The 16721-nt window shown below is 41.7% G+C and overlaps 2 protein-coding genes across 3 annotated transcripts; both read right to left on the bottom strand.

Moving 5' to 3' along the window:
- Window positions 1–2137: 2137 nt before the first annotated feature.
- gprc5bb (G protein-coupled receptor, class C, group 5, member Bb) lies at window positions 2138–7635 on the bottom strand. Its single transcript, XM_056410017.1, has 4 exons — window positions 7573–7635; window positions 5725–6835; window positions 2959–3071; window positions 2138–2858 (listed from the first exon to the last, which is right to left on the bottom strand). The coding sequence occupies exons 2-4, from the start codon at window positions 6833–6835 to the stop codon at window positions 2814–2816; spliced, it is 1269 nt and encodes a 422-aa protein (XP_056265992.1). The 5' UTR covers window positions 7573–7635; the 3' UTR covers window positions 2138–2813.
- Window positions 7636–10157: 2522 nt separating this feature from the next.
- Window positions 10158–12823, bottom strand: LOC130190361 (LITAF domain-containing protein-like). Of its 2 annotated transcripts, XM_056409726.1 has the most exons (5): window positions 12402–12823; window positions 12108–12218; window positions 11748–11981; window positions 11424–11571; window positions 10158–10977 (listed from the first exon to the last, which is right to left on the bottom strand). In XM_056409726.1, the coding sequence occupies exons 1-5, from the start codon at window positions 12409–12411 to the stop codon at window positions 10872–10874; spliced, it is 609 nt and encodes a 202-aa protein (XP_056265701.1). In that variant the 5' UTR covers window positions 12412–12823; the 3' UTR covers window positions 10158–10871. The 2 variants fall into 2 exon arrangements, with proteins under 2 accessions (XP_056265701.1, XP_056265702.1); XM_056409727.1 differs by lacking the exon at window positions 11748–11981 and having other exon boundaries at window positions 12402–12806.
- Between the last annotated feature and the right edge of the window lie 3898 nt (window positions 12824–16721).

Below are 16721 nucleotides of genomic sequence, written 5' to 3'. Positions count from 1 at the left end.
CATGCTTCAGACAGAGGTTCGGACCGCCCCAGCTCATTTGAATATACGGACACGTAAATGTCACACATAAATAAATGAAGAAATACGTGTGGACACGTAAATAGATAAATAAATGAATGAAGAAATACAGAAATGTAGAGATATATTTATTTAATGATGTCATGTTGATTTATAACTTATATTTATTAATTCCTATATTTATTAATTTATTTATACATTTATTTAAGCATTTATTTATTCCTATATTTATTCATGCATTTATTTATTTATTTATTTATACTTAGGTCATTTTGAGTCCTCCATAGACTTGTACCTCTCTCTGACATAACAACACAACATGGTCCACCCCGCGCGCACCAGATATTCAAGGCTTTTCAATGGGGTACAGACGCCGTCCTCCCTTTGTTTATAGCTCCGTCTGCACCGACCCTCCAACGTTAGCAAATGCAGAGAATAGATGTCATATACGTATGCAACTATATGTAATATGAAAGTAAAAAAGGTTTTCGTTTTCATTCATACATGCTTTTATCTCATCTCGTATTGATTATTGTAATTAATGCACTTCTCTCCTCACTTACTATGTCTGCGATTAAGCGTTTACAGGTAATCCACAATGCTGCCGCCAGATTACTCACTACAAATAGACGCGGTCTCACATCACCCCCATACAACATGTAAATCAACAACATCAGTTTTGGTAAAGTGTATAAAACAGTTAGGGGTTTGAACTACTCCCTATTTTTGAATTATTCCCACTAATATTTGTCACTTGTGGTTTGCAAAGTTATCCTCAATTCAACAAGTATTACACCTTACTTGCACATCCTTGTGTGTCCCCTTCAGGTGTGCACATACACATACAAGATTCTACCTCTACGTGTTGTTGTAGCTGAGTGTATAGATGGGTCTCTGTGACATGGCCACGGTCTAGTCCAGTGGATCCATTTGTGTTCCATAAGGACAGGATAATGAAGAAAGATCAGTTCAAAGACCAGACAATAATTAACAGAAAATATGCACTGATGTATTAGCCACTTTGTGCGAATCACATTACATAACATTCATGTTACGCTGCCAGAAACAGACACCAGCGCGCACACAGTGCATCATAACAGCATCTCAAAAGGAAAATAACATTTTTACATTTCGAATATTTACATGATTAAAAGTATGTAATTTAATACATACAAATCTTGTGATCATAATATCTCAATTGTACATTATCCGAGCGCACACTTGTACACAGAAGCCAATCATTTAATTAAGTTGTATAGCAAGAAAAAAATGGTCACAACATTTACTTGGTGACTGTTCTCTGAATAGTATTTTTACTTAATGTCCTCAAATTAATTCAGAGTTGGTCAGGAAATGAAAACTGCAAGTTTGAAGTTGCCTCAGAGTTTGATTGCCAGTGCATCTGAACAGCAGCTGCCGAAGAAAAATGTGTCTCATATTGGAGCCAAACTTTGCAGTTTCACAAATACAAAAAGTATACATGCATTTGAATCTGTTCCAGTTAAATTCACAGTGATGGATGACTAATTGATCCCTCTATATTTGATGGAAGTTGACATTTAAAGGGATCTTGTATGCCAGAATATGATGAGATGTTACCATATGGTCAGCAAAACAGTCCAATTTATACGTCCATTTTGTGGCTGTTCTGGAGCTTTCAATCATACACGATGGTATTCCTCTGCAGATGTTGCCCAGTTGTCATAGAGTTCTAGATGTTTACATTTTCTGAGCACTTCAAATGGTTTTGTTCTCCGTTGTTGCTGATGTCAAGAATGAACTTTTCAACTCAACACTAAAACTGGTATTTCTCCTCCATATTTATATAAAAATTCTAGAAAACACTCAAAATACAATTAATTTTAACAACCTTTAAATCTTTACCTTTAATCTGCACTTTCATGCATCTGAAATGATCACACATCCCAAATCCATAGCAAAATAAAGTGCTAAATCAGTAAACAACAGTAACACTTACTGCAGAATAGGCATTTCAGTATTAAATGCATGGCTTTTTAATGATATACGTCATTAAAACTATTTATCCAATGCATTTGAGCCTTTTAAATCACCAGATGCCCCCCCCCCACTCAGAATTATGCACAAGCTATGTTTAATGCATTACAAATATCAATACGCAGGGCGAAATGTGCAAAACACACTGAGGCCTTTGGTTCTTTCCAGCACGTAATAGAGGCCAAGCAAGCTTTTTGTGCGTATGCAGGTCATTTACAAAAACAACCTAAAGGGTTGTCTTTTTCTTAGTTGTAGCTTCGCGTAAGATAGAAAGAAAAGGAAAGGGATGCCTTACTTCATATGTCTTATAAAGCAAACATCACCGATCAGTAAGCAACAGCATTCGTTAAGAGCTGCTCACACAAAATGCTCATCTTTACTTTCTCTGGGTCAAAACCACATTGAACACTGATCTTACATTTCCCCCTTTATATAATTACATTAGTCCTGCTTACACACACTCCTTGTCAGTGTATTTATTTACATATTACAATTAAGACTCTCAAAACTGTGGACGCTCCGTCACTCTCTCTTCCCTCTCGTGTCCAGTCGGCCGATAAAGAGGCAACACAGAAAACTTCAGCAAAAATACTATGAAGAAAGTTCCTTAAAATGTAAAATTCATACATGTGTGCGGAAACACAAATACGTTAAAAAAATTGTAATCAAATCCATCCTGTGTGAGAAGGGATGTTCTTAACGTCTCCTTCCTTTTCGTTTTCTGGATGCAAAAAGAAAATTCCACAATTCCACACACGTGTTTCCGGTTTGGTCCCTTGTTACCATAATCGTCTTCCAGTGTAGTTAACAGGGGCTGTGGGCATCTACATGAGAGAGGGAGACAAACATGTCGTCAACAAATGTATCGCACCTGCGGTTGGTTATTTTCGAAAATGAGACAACAATATCCACATCCATACTTACTGTCCCGCCATTCATGACCAGGGCCATCTCAGTGGGCTGGTAGACGTGGCCCCTGAAGGCGATGCCAGGACCCATACTCCCTTGGCTGCTGTGGTACGTTCCACTTCGAAGAGCTGACATGACATGGCAAGGTGAAACACACACACACACACACACACACACACACACACACACACACACACACACACACACACACACACACACACACACACACACACACACACACACACACACACACACACACACACACACACACACACACACAAGTTAAAGCTCTCTTGCTAACAAACATAATGATTCCAGTTTCAGGAGATATGTTAGACCAGTGGTTCTCAACCCTTTTCAGCCAAGTAAACTAAACAAGCGCATAGCATTTTTGGTTAAAAAAAAGATGTAATGCACAGCGCTGTGCCATCAGTGTCTTATTTAATATAGAATATATACTATTCAGTTTCTGAACAAACACTTATATTTGATTAAACATTTATTAAAAGACCATTTTGAATGGATAATAATTTTAAGTATATTCATTTCAGACATCTCACGTAAGCCCCTGGAGTACCTTCACGTACCCCCAGGGGTACATGTACCTCTATTTGAGAACCACTGTGCTAGACGACTGTTTCACTGACTGACACAAAGCATGAATGCATCAAACTTGAGGTTGAAGTATAATTATACAGACGGTAACTCCCTTCTCACCCACAGTAAGTCCTCACAGGTGAGTTTAATTAATACGGTTGATTTGACCTCTTTTATGCTGAACAGTTGACATCTCCCTGGCTCTCCTGTTTACTTTGATGGGCTGAATTAATTACACGTTTATTGTGCTTATTTAAAGACTTCCTGGAGTTTGGTGACTTAATATAATAAAGTTGGAAAAAGTCAAATTCATTATTTCCATCGACACAGTTATGTGCCTCACAGTTGGAGCCCTTTCACATATCTGGGTTTAGGGTTAGAATGACCAATCCCCTTCAAACACTGACGGCGGGGATTTTCTAAACATTTTACAATGTTTAGAAAACTAACAAAACACATCGACACAAACGCTGCACAGCTCCATCCACCTTCAACCTGAACAGGTGTCTAATCAGAGTCATTGAAAACACCTGTCTTGGTGTGAACCGCCTTTTAAAGTGACACACCCTTGTTAATTAAATGTCACACAATAAAATGGCAGACAATAGCAATAGTTCACTGTTTAGTGAAAAGGAAGGGGTTTTGGACACTTGTTGTGTTAACCGTCGCTGAATAGCGCCTTCTGTGGCCATACATTTCCTAATAGAGTAGTCGAACATGACTGAGCCAGTTACATAGCCTATTTTTATGAGAGACACTGTGCGGCAGAATAGCATTACAGTCAGTTACGCAATATCTATGGTATGCTTGCTAACATCATACAATATTAGCTACTGCATCATTTAAATTGAGCCACTGGTATGCTGAATGGACAATTAATTCAATTTGTTGTAGTTTGCAGTAGGAAGATCATCCAAATCTTAAAGGAAAATATATATTTTTTGTCAACACAAGTTTTGTTTTCATAGTCATCATTCAAACCACATATTACTGAACACAATCTCTTGGCCAACTGTAGAGATAACACAGAAAGAGAGGGAGAGCCCAACAATATAATCTGTCTCCTGAAGTCCGTTTTCATGCAACATCCTCTCTGACTCTGCTCTGCCGCTGCCTCCACTCGCTGTTTATTCGGGTTCATGGTGATTCAGCCCTTCATCTGTGCATTTGGCTTCAGATAAATATGAAGAGGAACCGCCGTGAAATGACTCACACATTTGCATGTTGGATAAGCAGGCATTTCATAAGATTAATGGGATTGTGTGTTGTGTACAGTAAGTACAAGAGAGCCACACTTTGCTGTATACAAACCTACATGGCACTCATGGTAGTAAGTAATATGGTAATCTTGGTTAAATGTGTATTGGTCTGCAGGGCAATGGATTACATTTATTTACCAAGCATTATTATTTCACATGTGATCTTGGACTCTTTTGAGGGCTCAATAAACAATGTGACAGTTGTGTAAACACAAATATATCTGTAACAGAGAACCTGAACAGATGGACGTCATTAAAGTGGATTGTGCTGCAAATGGGGTTTGAGGAGTTTTTATGCATATTTAGATTCTGAATAGACTTCATAGATCTTTTCTTCTCTGATGGAACTGAGGCCATATTCACAAAACATCCTCAGGCTAATTATAGCTCCTGAGCTATTTGAATCAAAAGCTGCAGATGATGTGCCCCATCGCATCAGCTGTTTTGGGAAATGCAACAATAATGACGTGTTAAAAGCATGTGTTGTCACTATGAATCAAATCGGGCAATTAAAATAACACAGGAGATGACAGTTTTCACAACTCTTGAAATATCTAAATATATATTATACGTCTCAGAAGTGGTGTGGGAGTTATTCCTGCAACCAAACATCTATCTATATCTTTATAATTAGATTTTCATATTGTTTATGAAATGTATTTCTTATTTTAATAAGATTTAATTAAATCTCAATTGTTTGTAATTGGATTTATTTTTGTTGGTTTAGAAATGAATCCATGAGACATGATGTCATAGCTTCTCTCAGGTGTTCTTTAAAATGAAAATTCGAGAGAGAAACCAAATTCACCACCTTTCAGACTCAAAAGATAGTCGTGATAACTGATTCTCTATCTCTGTATACAAACATGCACAGCAACACACACACACACACACACACACACACACAAGCATTACATAAGCCTACTTGCGCCGTGCTCCTCTATAGAAAAAGCCTGGTTTTCAGGGAAAGGTCGCTGCGAGTGTGCCGGGAGCTCATCTCCAAAATGTGGAGGAGGGGACGTGTGAGTGGAGTCGAAGAAGTCCTGCGTGTTGGACGGTGGAGGGTTTCGGAGACACAGGTGTGCCTCCGGAATAGCGTGGAACAGCAGCAAGATCCAGCCTTGAATGACCAAGGCCACCGCCAGCGCCGGCTCATCCAACACCTTCACATCCTTCTTTCCTCCTCCTCCTCCTAACCTCTCCCCTTTCCCCTTCCCCCTCAGCGCCTGGCTCCCATAAAGATAAAACCCCAGCCAAGCCACCCACAGCAACGCCGATGCCAGACTGGCCAGGAAGAGCCAGACGGCGTTGCATTTCCATCTCCGTTTTTCCATCTCTCCTTCTCTATCTTCTTCACTCCCACCTCCTCCCGCTGCCCCCATCTCACCACCGCACAGCACCACGCCCAGAGAAAGCCCCATGGCGATGAGGAGCAGCCCTAGGGTGTAGCTGCATGTCAGAGCAAAGTCTAAAGGCGGATATTCGCAGGCCGGGTGACCCTCCCTAACTACAGTCAGCAAAACCCATTCAGCAGAGATGATCCCCTGGACCAAGGCGAGGGCCAGGCCGAGCGCAGCCAAGGAGCTGCCCGAGGGGCTCGTCTCGCCAGCCACCAGCCTCCTGAGCCGGACCCCCTGCACGAGCAGGCTGGAGAAGCAGAGGGCGAAGAGGGGCCCCCAGAAGGCCCTGCGGACCACGCAGAGCCCCTGATTCTTCCCCACCAAGAAAGCCAAAGAGATGGAGAAGAGCCCCAGGAGCGTGCCCAGGAGCAGGAGGAGAGGCCCGGTGCCGGAGCGCCTGGCGGGGTCAGAAATGAAGCGTAGCTTGACTAGCAGGAGCACGGCGAGGACCAGAGAAGCCACGCCTCCGCTGCAGGCCACGGCCTCCAGGACCACGCCCCAGACCGACTCCAGGTCGCACAGCACCCGGTACGGAGGGTCCACGTCCTCGCTGCACCCCCGAGGAGGAGGAGACGGGTGGGATGAGCCATAGCCAATCAGGGACAGGAGGCAGATGATGATAGGGCTGGCGGCCATCTTAGAGACACAGAGCACAACATAATGTAGCGGTGGGGAGAAAGGTACAGAGAGAGAGAGATATGATGCTGTGGTGGGGGGGGGGGGAGCAGGAAGGTGAATTTTCGTGATAATTAGTCTATTCGGAAATACAGTGACTTCATAGACACCAACATAGAAGAAAAACAGCCATCAAAATATATTTACATCCACTAATATTCAAGATTAATGTGTCTGACACACACACACAAACACAAACACACACTCATGCACTCGCAGCACAGAATAGAACTGCTTTTAACGCTGGGCAATAGTTTCCATGGGAACGGGAAACAGCGTGGGCTGACGACATCACATACTGCGCTTTTGAGAAGTAGAGTTTCAGCACCCAAAAGCACAGAGAAAAGCATGTGTGTATGCGAACACGCACACACACACACATGCGCACACACATACGCACAAGATTTGTACTTATTTGTGAGGACCCTTGTCGACATTATGCATCCCCCCCCGGCCCTAACACAAAGCCTTATTTTAACCCTTATCCTTATGCCAAGTTAAAACCCTCAAACTGTGAATAATAATAATAATAATAATAATAATAATAATAATAAATAAATAAATAAATAAAATAAATAAAAAAATACTAATGTTCTCACTTTAAAAAGGGAAAACTCTTTGTCCCTAACAAGGACAGTAAAGGAACACACGCACATAGAAAACACCACAGTATTAAAAAGTCTCAACTCAAAACTCACCTCAAATAAATTCTTGACTTGAAATCTTGATTACTGACAGCGAAGGAGCATCATCATCATTTTGCAGTATGCACCGCTTCAAACTATAGTCCAAGTATTTTTTTTAAATATATATAATCCCAGTTAATAAAATCCTTGAGGCAGCAGAAACAAAACGGTTTCCATTTTGTCTCTTATGAGGCTCACAGCTCCGACTGTTTGTAAGTACCAAAAAAAGCGCACTTTGTGAGATCAATAAACGTCCTGCTGCGGCAGTGACACGTCCGGCTGCTCCGAGAAGAATCCACAATTATGATGCATGCCTTGATACTTCACACACCCACATAGTCAAATATATCTCCCGTCTCTCTTTTCCACTCGTTCTCTCTCGCTCCCTCTGTCCTCCTCTTTCTATTCATTCTATCTGCACGTCTGGCTTTCTCTCTCCCTGCTTCACGCTGAATCTGCGGAGGTGTCTACAGAGACGCAATCCCATCTTCACCTCTGTTCTCCCACACATAGGAAGAAGGATTTCCTGGTGCACCTGTCTAAACAGGAAGAGACTGGGAGATAAAGCACAATACAATAAGAAAGGTAATTCACAGCCAGTCCAGCATTAGTCACTTGTTTGCACATCTCCATGTTGCTTCCCGCCTACCGGCTCCCACGTCTTCCTCATGCCACTTATATAATTCTTCCTCACACAAAAAGCTGGACATTCATCTTTAGTCACCAGGCTGGACCAAAACAAAAGGAGGTCTCTCGTCCGCTGAGTGAAGACGGGCTTTGGAAGTCGATGGGCAGGTGGTCAATCTAGACACGGGTGACCCCCGTGACCCCTGTGACCCCCCCCCCCCCCCCCCCGTGGCTGTCCGAGCAGAGAGTTACGTGACACCCTTAGAGACGTGATTCAGCCAAGTCTTCTTCTAGAGTGGAGTAATCTCCTCTCTCGGAGATGGTTTCATGTGGGGTTGGAGAGCGATGTGACGGGAGGTAAAACACGACAGCAACCATGCTGGCTAATCGAGTCCATTCAGTGTGAGAGAGATTGATGCTGACAGACACGCACAGGAGCAGCCAAAGCTGGAGGAAAGTGTTGCACACCTCCATCCCCAGTCCGTCAAGACTCTAATCCAGAGAGGGGTGGTGTTAGCCACATGTTGGCCACTTGTCTCTCAATGGTTTTCCAGTCTCTGTGCGAAGCTAAGCTAAGCTAACGGCTGGCTCTGCTTATTTAGCGTAGGCCTCGAGCGTGGTATCAATCTAACTCCTAAAATGTCAAATTGTTCCTTTTATCTCTTTTGTGAAAAAATCTATCAATTCAAAAGTGAAACCCAATCTCTAGTTGCAGCCCTGGTAATCATTTCACCATGTTCCATCACAGACAGCCCGGTGAGTCAGAGGGGGGTCTCAGGAGAGTCCAGTGGGTTTTTAATAGATCTGGTTAAGAGCCAAAAATGAGTCACTGTCTTCAAAAACTTTCGGAAAACATCTCAGCCACTCTCAGCTGGAGTTTGATGTCGGAGACAAGAGAAGACAGAGGTGGAAGACAACAGACTATGACCATACCGGATTACACCGAGACGAATGATGACTAGCTCTTCAGTCCTAATCTGTGTAATCCAGTGGTTACTATGGTCACAGTCTAATAGTACCTCGTTAAGTATGGCCCATCCCATAATCCCATCTTCATCCCACCTCAGGCTTCTCCTAACACGAACACATGCGAGTCGCACACAGAGGAGCGTTTAGGAAGGGATGCGTGTGGGGATGGAGCTGCAGGTGGAGTAACATCTTCACTTCACACTGAGTCAAAGGCATCCACAGCTGGAGGTCTGTAGTTCAGCCATGAGGCAGCAAAGAAAATACAGGAGTGTGGATATGGAGTGCCTTGCCCAAGGACATTCAGTATTAAGTGGACTATAAATAAGTGTGTTGTATTTTTACTGAGAGGCAAGTGTCTTGAGGTCCTTTTTGGGTGGTGCAAGGGTCATTTTTATCATCTCAATGGACACCAAGTATAACACAGGGCACTGCAGGAGGAGGCCGTGTGTGGGATAAAGGGCTCGCAGTCTGTTGGCTCCATCTGCTGTCTACTTGGAGAACTACAGTGAGCACCGGTCTGTGGTCTCATTACAGTGCCCTGGTTTAACGTCACAGCGCTATGAATTGTGGGAAATTCCCTCGTGCAAAATCTATAGAACTGCAGATATGTTGAAAGTGTTCATAAAGGACTCAAAATGTCCTTAAACACTTTGATGTTGGGACATCCATAAACCTGTATGTATGATTGAGATTGAGATTAGGCCTTCAGTCCTGCAGCAAATAAAAAACGAGATCCTTATCTTCTGTATGTTTTTTGGGGGAAATTGAAAACTAACAATCACACCTATACTGGCTCAAATCTTGTAAAGTTATGGCACTAATTATGTTTGATAAATCACATTTATATTGACGGGGATCTGCCGTAAGTCGTTCACATGTTTTGATAACATTACGGGAAAAAATTTAACTGCTTATGGTTTGCTCACATAGGCACGATGATGAGTCACATTGCGGTCGCACCGCTTGTATTGCTTTCTCATCAACAAGAAAGAAAAGAAAGCTGCATTTCCATGGTGATTTATTCATTTAAATCATTTTAAGATACAAGCAGTGAGTTTGGTTATAATTGTGAGTTTAATCAATAAACAGCCTAAATTTCTTTGATTATGCTATTAGAGTTATGTAATAGCTGTTCCCATAATTTATTATGTCAGTGTTTTAGGAAATGTTTTTAAAAGACTGAAACTTTTTGCTTTTAAACAAAGATTTTGGGCTTCCAACGTCTGATAATGTTCATGTTGAAATATATCTTCAATAATAACATATCTTTTTGTCAGTATATCAAAGAGATGACGTGAAAAAAACTAAAAACATTCAACATGCTCTAAAAATGTACACAGTATGCCAAATAACTATCTGCAGCCTTAAAAACAGAAAATAATACACTGGACACATTTATTTTAAGTAAAAAAACAACAACATCCTACATTGTTGTTTGAATTAAACACCCAGACGAGTTCACTCAGGTTAAAATAAGAAATGATGCATTCAGATCAGAGTTTTCACATATTCATGTGACATTGCACATTTTAGCAGATAGGATATATGAACAAAACACATCTCTTCTGTGATCGACACATTAAAGTCCAGAACAGAGTAATAATGCAGGTCATTGTAGTGAGCACACGGGTCATGATGACGGTGCATGAGGAGGTCCGGCTCCTGTCCAGATGTTTATCGGTTGTCCCTTCAGCAGAGTAAACTCTAGGGTGGGTTCACATGCGTTTATGGATGTGCAGGACGTTGTTACAGATCGGGCATGTATGCTTTACATCCTGGCAAGAATCCACACAGAAGGGGATCAAACAGAAAGGCCATAACCTGGTGTGGAAGATCAAAATACAGTTAGAATAATACATCAACATTCATTTTAAGCTGCCTTTTTAAACCCCAAAGCCCCACACATATAGGTCCGGTAAAGCAGGAAGATAATGATACAATAATATAATATGTTTTACTCTCAAATTAAACAGAATGTAAGCTACAATAATTAGTAAGCCATTGTCAAATGCTCCAAACACAACTCACACAATAGTAAAAATAAGAACTCAAGTTTCATATTTAAAATGTGCCTTAAGAAGCTTCCCTTTGTTTCTGTGTGTGTGTGTGTGTGCACGTGGTGTGTGTGTGTGTGTGTGTGTGTATTGTATGTTTGTGGTGGTGGTGTGTGTGTGGGTGTGTGTGTGTATGTGGTGTGTGTGGTGTGTGATGTGTGGTGTGTGTGTGGTGTGTGTGGTGTGTGGTCTGTGTTTGTGTGTGTGACTCACATGAATAATCCCAGTGTGCCACAGATCAGCCAGGTGAGCAGACCACTCGTGTGCTCGACGTGAGTGACCACGGTGTTCCCGCAGTGAGTACACGTCATGTGACCCGGAGCATCCGACGGCAACCTCTGCGCCACCACCACCTGGTTCACTGAGAGGGAGACGCCCATCCCCCTTTAGCAGCTTCACTTTATTTTATACAGCCCAACATTTTACTAAATTTGCCTCAGAGGGCTTTACAATCTGTACACATACGACACCCCTGACATTTGACCTCACATCGGATCAGGATGAACTCCCAAAAAATATAAGAAAGAAGACACTCACCTTGGTGTACAATCTGAGGTTGTACAACCTGAGGTTGTACAACAACCTGAGGTTGTACTACAACCTGAGGTTGTACTACAACCTGAGGTTGTACTACAACAGGTTGTACTACAACCTGAGGTTGTACAACAGGTTGTACTACAACCTGAGGTTGTACTACAACAGGTTGTACTACAACCTGAGGTTGTACAACCTGAGTTTGCTGTGTGGTGACCACGTAAGCCGGCGGTGGAACTAGATACAAGGACACAAAGACATTTATTTAACGGTTTTAATTAATTAGACACAATCGTTTAAGAATAGGAGCCACATTAATAGTATGCAGAGGGAGGTCCTCAGATGAAGGTGGTGATCTCTTACTGGGGGCAGGCTGAGTTTGGTACACTCCCGTGTTGTAGCCTGGGGGGTAACCGGGGTACGCGGGTGCTGGCATTTCCATAGGAGGAGGTCCCTGACCCTTTTCAATGATTTCTGTTCAAGGAGCAGGGGAGAAAAAGCCAATAAGCAAGAGAAAATACAGCAAAAACAGAACCAGTGATTGAAATGAAGCTCTATACGTTCAGTGTGAAGACCGTTCTCCTGCCGGCCAAGGCCTGTCATTCATTTCTCACACATCGGAGAATCACTTCTCACGCACGCTCACTCCTTATTTACTTGCTGTCATTTCTCGGGTATGTCCGTCATGACGTCAGCAGGTCTCCTCTGTCCAGTGAGACAACGGAACAATGGCATCGTTCGCCTGTCGTCCTGCTGTCTCCTTTAAATATGACTCTCTTTCTAAATTGTACTAATTCCTGTGGCCGTGACCCCTCCACCTCCCCGTCTACGCCAAGTCTTCATCAGTTTCATCATCTCATCATTCTATATCAGCCTCTTCAGCAAATCCCCCTGGAGAGTCCAAGTGCCAAAGACTCTGTGGAGAGTTTATCGTCACACATCATCTGTTCGTAATAAACCGTCATCGTTGAACTGTAATCCGCAAATACGTCGAAGGAAGCTAAAAGTGAAGATGTTGAACAGAGCAGGTTGGGCGGTCGACATGTCTCCCCTCGTCTCTTTTGAAGCGCCACTTGCTCATCAAGTTGAGGAGCATGTTATACTCCTCCCTCTCTCTCTCTCTCTCTCTCTCTTTCCATAATGTGGGTATGCAACCAAGCCGGTTTGCCGACATTGCATTTTTACATTACAATGGAGCAGATCGTCCAAAGTGAAACTGGACGCTCCCTTCCTCCTCCTCTCCCATGGCCACAAGTCTCATTCTTGTGGAGGTAATAAACTTATGTAAATTATACTTGTGTCTTTTTGTTTTACCTACAGTTAATGCAAAGGAACCACTGGTGAGCATTTGTATTGAAACTGACCGGGAGTACAGAGGTTATCTTTCTCCCGGTCAAACGCGACTAATGGCCGCTGTTGAGAAATGTACGGGAGCTGAGAAGGGCCAAAGCATTACACCTGGAGTAATAAGGAGGAAATACACAAGGAAACAAACTTAAAATACACAAGAAAAAGTCAAAAGAGAGACTGCGGGTCGTACACAATGACGGATATCTCATAAACACAATCCACCTTTTGACATGTCTTAGGTGGAGATGAATTATTGGATGATTCAGTTTCAGGGCCGTGGTATTCACCTGACAGTCACATGCCAGTAATTAGTCACAGGCTAATACTGTGTTACTCAATATCTCAAAAAATATCTTGTTTGTGAATCTGATTAACAATATTACACAATCAAATTAAAATATGAACCTAGGGTCCACTTACTGTTGTTTTTGGGAGCTTTCTATTGGTTTAATGAGTTTTTATGTGATACATATTGTGAGTGTTTCCGCTGATATTGAGGATTATGTGTGCTTCCGTGAGTGATGGTGTCTGTCCATGTCTAATCTCTGCTGCCGTAAAAACGGCATTCATATTTTGGGTAATATGAGAGAGAGAGAGGCGAACGAGGAGAAGTTGGTTTAGTTTTGGGACTTCACTTAAGTTATGAGGAAAACCCAGAACATGTTGGACTGGTTTATTCTTTATCACACAAGAACACCGCAGAGTGCATTGTTTCATTTAGTTTAACTTGACACGGTTGTATAAAATGTTTTTTGAGTTTTTGAGTTTGAATAAAGCCAATCGATGTTCATATGACTGGATCCATTCAATCACACAATAAAGCAGTGGCACACCTGCACTCTAATACATGCATAGTTTGTTTATTTAAGCTCTGCTGGCCATTGTTCTCAGATCAGAATATTGGGGGGGGGGGGGAAATAGAAATAAAACAATATTACCAGGACGGAGATCTTGTTGAACCGGTCCGGTCAAAAAACATTAAACTCACTGTTGCTCTGTTAAAACATAGAATAATCAGGCCTGATGATCAAATTAAAGTTATTATGTCTGTTAGACAGATTAACGTAACAACTGTTCCATATGGGAAAAACCCCAGTCGTGTTTTCAGGACTTTAGTGGACATCACATTGAGCGATGTTCATTTCCTCGACATTTACCCAAACCAGAACCAGAACTGCTGCCAGCCTCTTAATTACAACACGTAACTCACCTAACTTGAACCACGGCTTCACCTTGGAATGTAATGGTTCCCAGCAATGGGGCGGTGGAAACAAGTTTTACCACGAGTCATGAAAACACCCCCCCCCCCCCCCCCCACACACACACACACACAAACACACACACCCGACCCCCCACAAGCCCAAGCTAAACTCAAGTGACAGGGGGGTATATACGCTATAAGGCAACATAATTAGACACGGAATGGTTATGTTCTGCTATCATGTAATAATTCTTCTTTCTCTGAGCCTGTTTGTGTGTGTGTGTGTGTGTGTGTGTGTGTTTGTGTGTGTGTGAGTAATTTTGAGGATGGATGTAATGCTGCTTACCTTTATAAAGTGTGATTGCCTGGCACTGCTTCTTCCTCTGATGTTTGAGACGAACTGAGAAAGATGACAACACAATGTGGTGTGGAAAGAAAGAAGGTGGAGCAACAATGAGAAAAGGTGCAGTCATTGGTGTTCTCTCTTTTTAACACTCCAGAATAATTATGTAAAGAAGACAGCGTTGTATATTGTTTTATTTGTTAACTTTATTTTGTATTAATTTACTAGATTCTTGTAAATGTTATGTGTTGATGATTGATTAAAACCTTTATTTATACAGTTTACGCAAAAGGCAAATAATATCAACTGAACATGTTATCTTCAACCTAATGTTTGAATGTTTGAGGCAAACTGTGAGAAACCTGTAAGTGTACCGGGGATCAAATAAAGGTTATTCAGGTTCAAAGTCAATAAACTGTAATCCGGATTTATAAAAGAAAACTACACTGAGTTTGTGAGGGATTCCCTAAATATGTTGTGCATCCAGTAAATGTCAGAGGGAAATATTTTGTTCTCATACTTCAGGGGATTTGCTGAGCCCGAAGTACATCTTTAGACATCAGAAATATGTTTGTACATTTGGAAGATGGACATGAAACGAGCTTGAAAGGATAGAGCTAGTAGTAATTAGTAGTAGTAGTAATTTATTTTCCATAAGTACAAAATGTTCCTATTGTGAACAACAGTAATGCGTTAGTCTATTCCCCACTGTGTCTATGCCCCAAGCACAAGAGTTCCTACTTTAGAGTTATTTAAACAAACAAAACATAAACAAATATATACTTCAACTAGAATGGGCACTCGGTAGAGCGCATACCTTCGCATATCACAAGATTGGGCATTGAATTATGAACATTTTGGCATTAGTTGCATGGCAATTGGATAACAATTGACCGTGCAAAAAGAAGATTTTGACCTATCCATGACCTTGACCTTTGACCCGATTGATCCCAAAATCTAATCAAATGGTCCCCGGATAATAACCAATCATCCCACCAAATTTCATGCGATTCAAGAAGATGTTGACCTTTTCATGACCTTGACCTTTGACCCGATCAATCCCAAAATCTAATCAAATGGTCCCCGGATAATAACCAATCATCCCACCAAATTTCATGCGATTCGGTTTAAAACTTTTTTTGTTCTGTGAATAACACGCATACAAATAAATAAATAAATACACGGCGATCAAAACATAACCTTCCGCATTTTCAATGCGAAGGTAATTAAAAAGGCTAAATAGTGTCCGCAAACAACAGGGCCCTATAGTGTTAAGCAAAATGTGCTCAAACAGGAGCAGCATGTTTGTCGGGGACTATTTTCAACTTCAAATTAACTTTAATTGCATCTCTATTGAGTATCTGTAGCAGCAGCACAGTGTTAGTTAGATCAACTACAAATAACCCAGTGACGACACAGTCCTGTGGATTCTCCAGCAGTAAACACGTCATTTGGAAAGGTGTAACACTGAAGTATCGCCAGCAGGGGGCGCAGCGGAGCGTCTTTAAGATGAAGAGGATTTGATCGACAGCAGATCAAGTGAGTGTCAAACCCTCGTTATGGAGTTAAGAGGAAAAGATGCTGCGATCCTCATTACTCATGGTTTGTGTACGTGACACCACATGTATCACTTGTATTTGCTTTTCATCATTTTTATAGTGTCTATCTCGTCTTTTGAAAGCTTCATGATTGCATGTCATGTTATTATACAGAGATGCCATGTTCAGAAATGTCGGTTTTTTGATCACATCATTTTATTCCAAAGAAACCCAACACACATACATCACTGAAGCATCTGAACAACTGTATGTGATCTAGTGAAAACAGAGCGTGTTCTGCATTGGAAATCCTTCATTCTGAACAGCTCTGACATTTTTCTTTCTCTTGCAGCTTCCATCAGTTTCTCTGTTATCGCCTTATTACATTCACCTGATCCCCACCTTTTCACTGCATACATCCGTCATTGAGATTTACGATACTCATTCTCACACCTTTCGTGTAATAACACAAACAACACAATAAACATTCCAAAAACACTATTCGAGTCATCTTTTACTCAATAACTCAGAGACATTGGTTGTGT

This window comes from Pseudoliparis swirei, chromosome 24 (genome assembly GCF_029220125.1).
Source record: "Pseudoliparis swirei isolate HS2019 ecotype Mariana Trench chromosome 24, NWPU_hadal_v1, whole genome shotgun sequence".
NCBI classification, from domain to species: Eukaryota; Metazoa; Chordata; class Actinopteri; order Perciformes; family Liparidae; genus Pseudoliparis; species Pseudoliparis swirei.
The sequence above is the reverse complement of the archived record's forward strand: the minus strand, read 5'-3'. Positions and strand labels throughout refer to the sequence as shown.

What these genes read in the sequence shown, in the direction of transcription:
- gprc5bb (XM_056410017.1), bottom strand. Translation starts at nt 6,835, where the DNA reads ATGGCCGCCAGCCCTATCATCATCTGCCTCCTGTCCCTGATTGGCTAT. An exon ending in TATAGAGGAGCACGGCGCAA is followed by an intron (nt 3,072 to 5,724) that starts GTAGGCTTATGT and finishes ATGTCATGTCAG; the next exon opens with CTCTTCGAAGTGGAACGTAC. An exon ending in TGGTCATGAATGGCGGGACA is followed by an intron (nt 2,859 to 2,958) that starts GTAAGTATGGAT and finishes TCTCTCATGTAG; the next exon opens with ATGCCCACAGCCCCTGTTAA.
- LOC130190361 (XM_056409726.1), bottom strand. An exon ending in ACCTCAGATTGTACACCAAG is followed by an intron (nt 11,572 to 11,747) that starts GTGAGTGTCTTC and finishes TCTCCCTCTCAG; the next exon opens with TGAACCAGGTGGTGGTGGCG. An exon ending in GGCACACTGGGATTATTCAT is followed by an intron (nt 10,978 to 11,423) that starts GTGAGTCACACA and finishes CTTCCACACCAG; the next exon opens with GTTATGGCCTTTCTGTTTGA.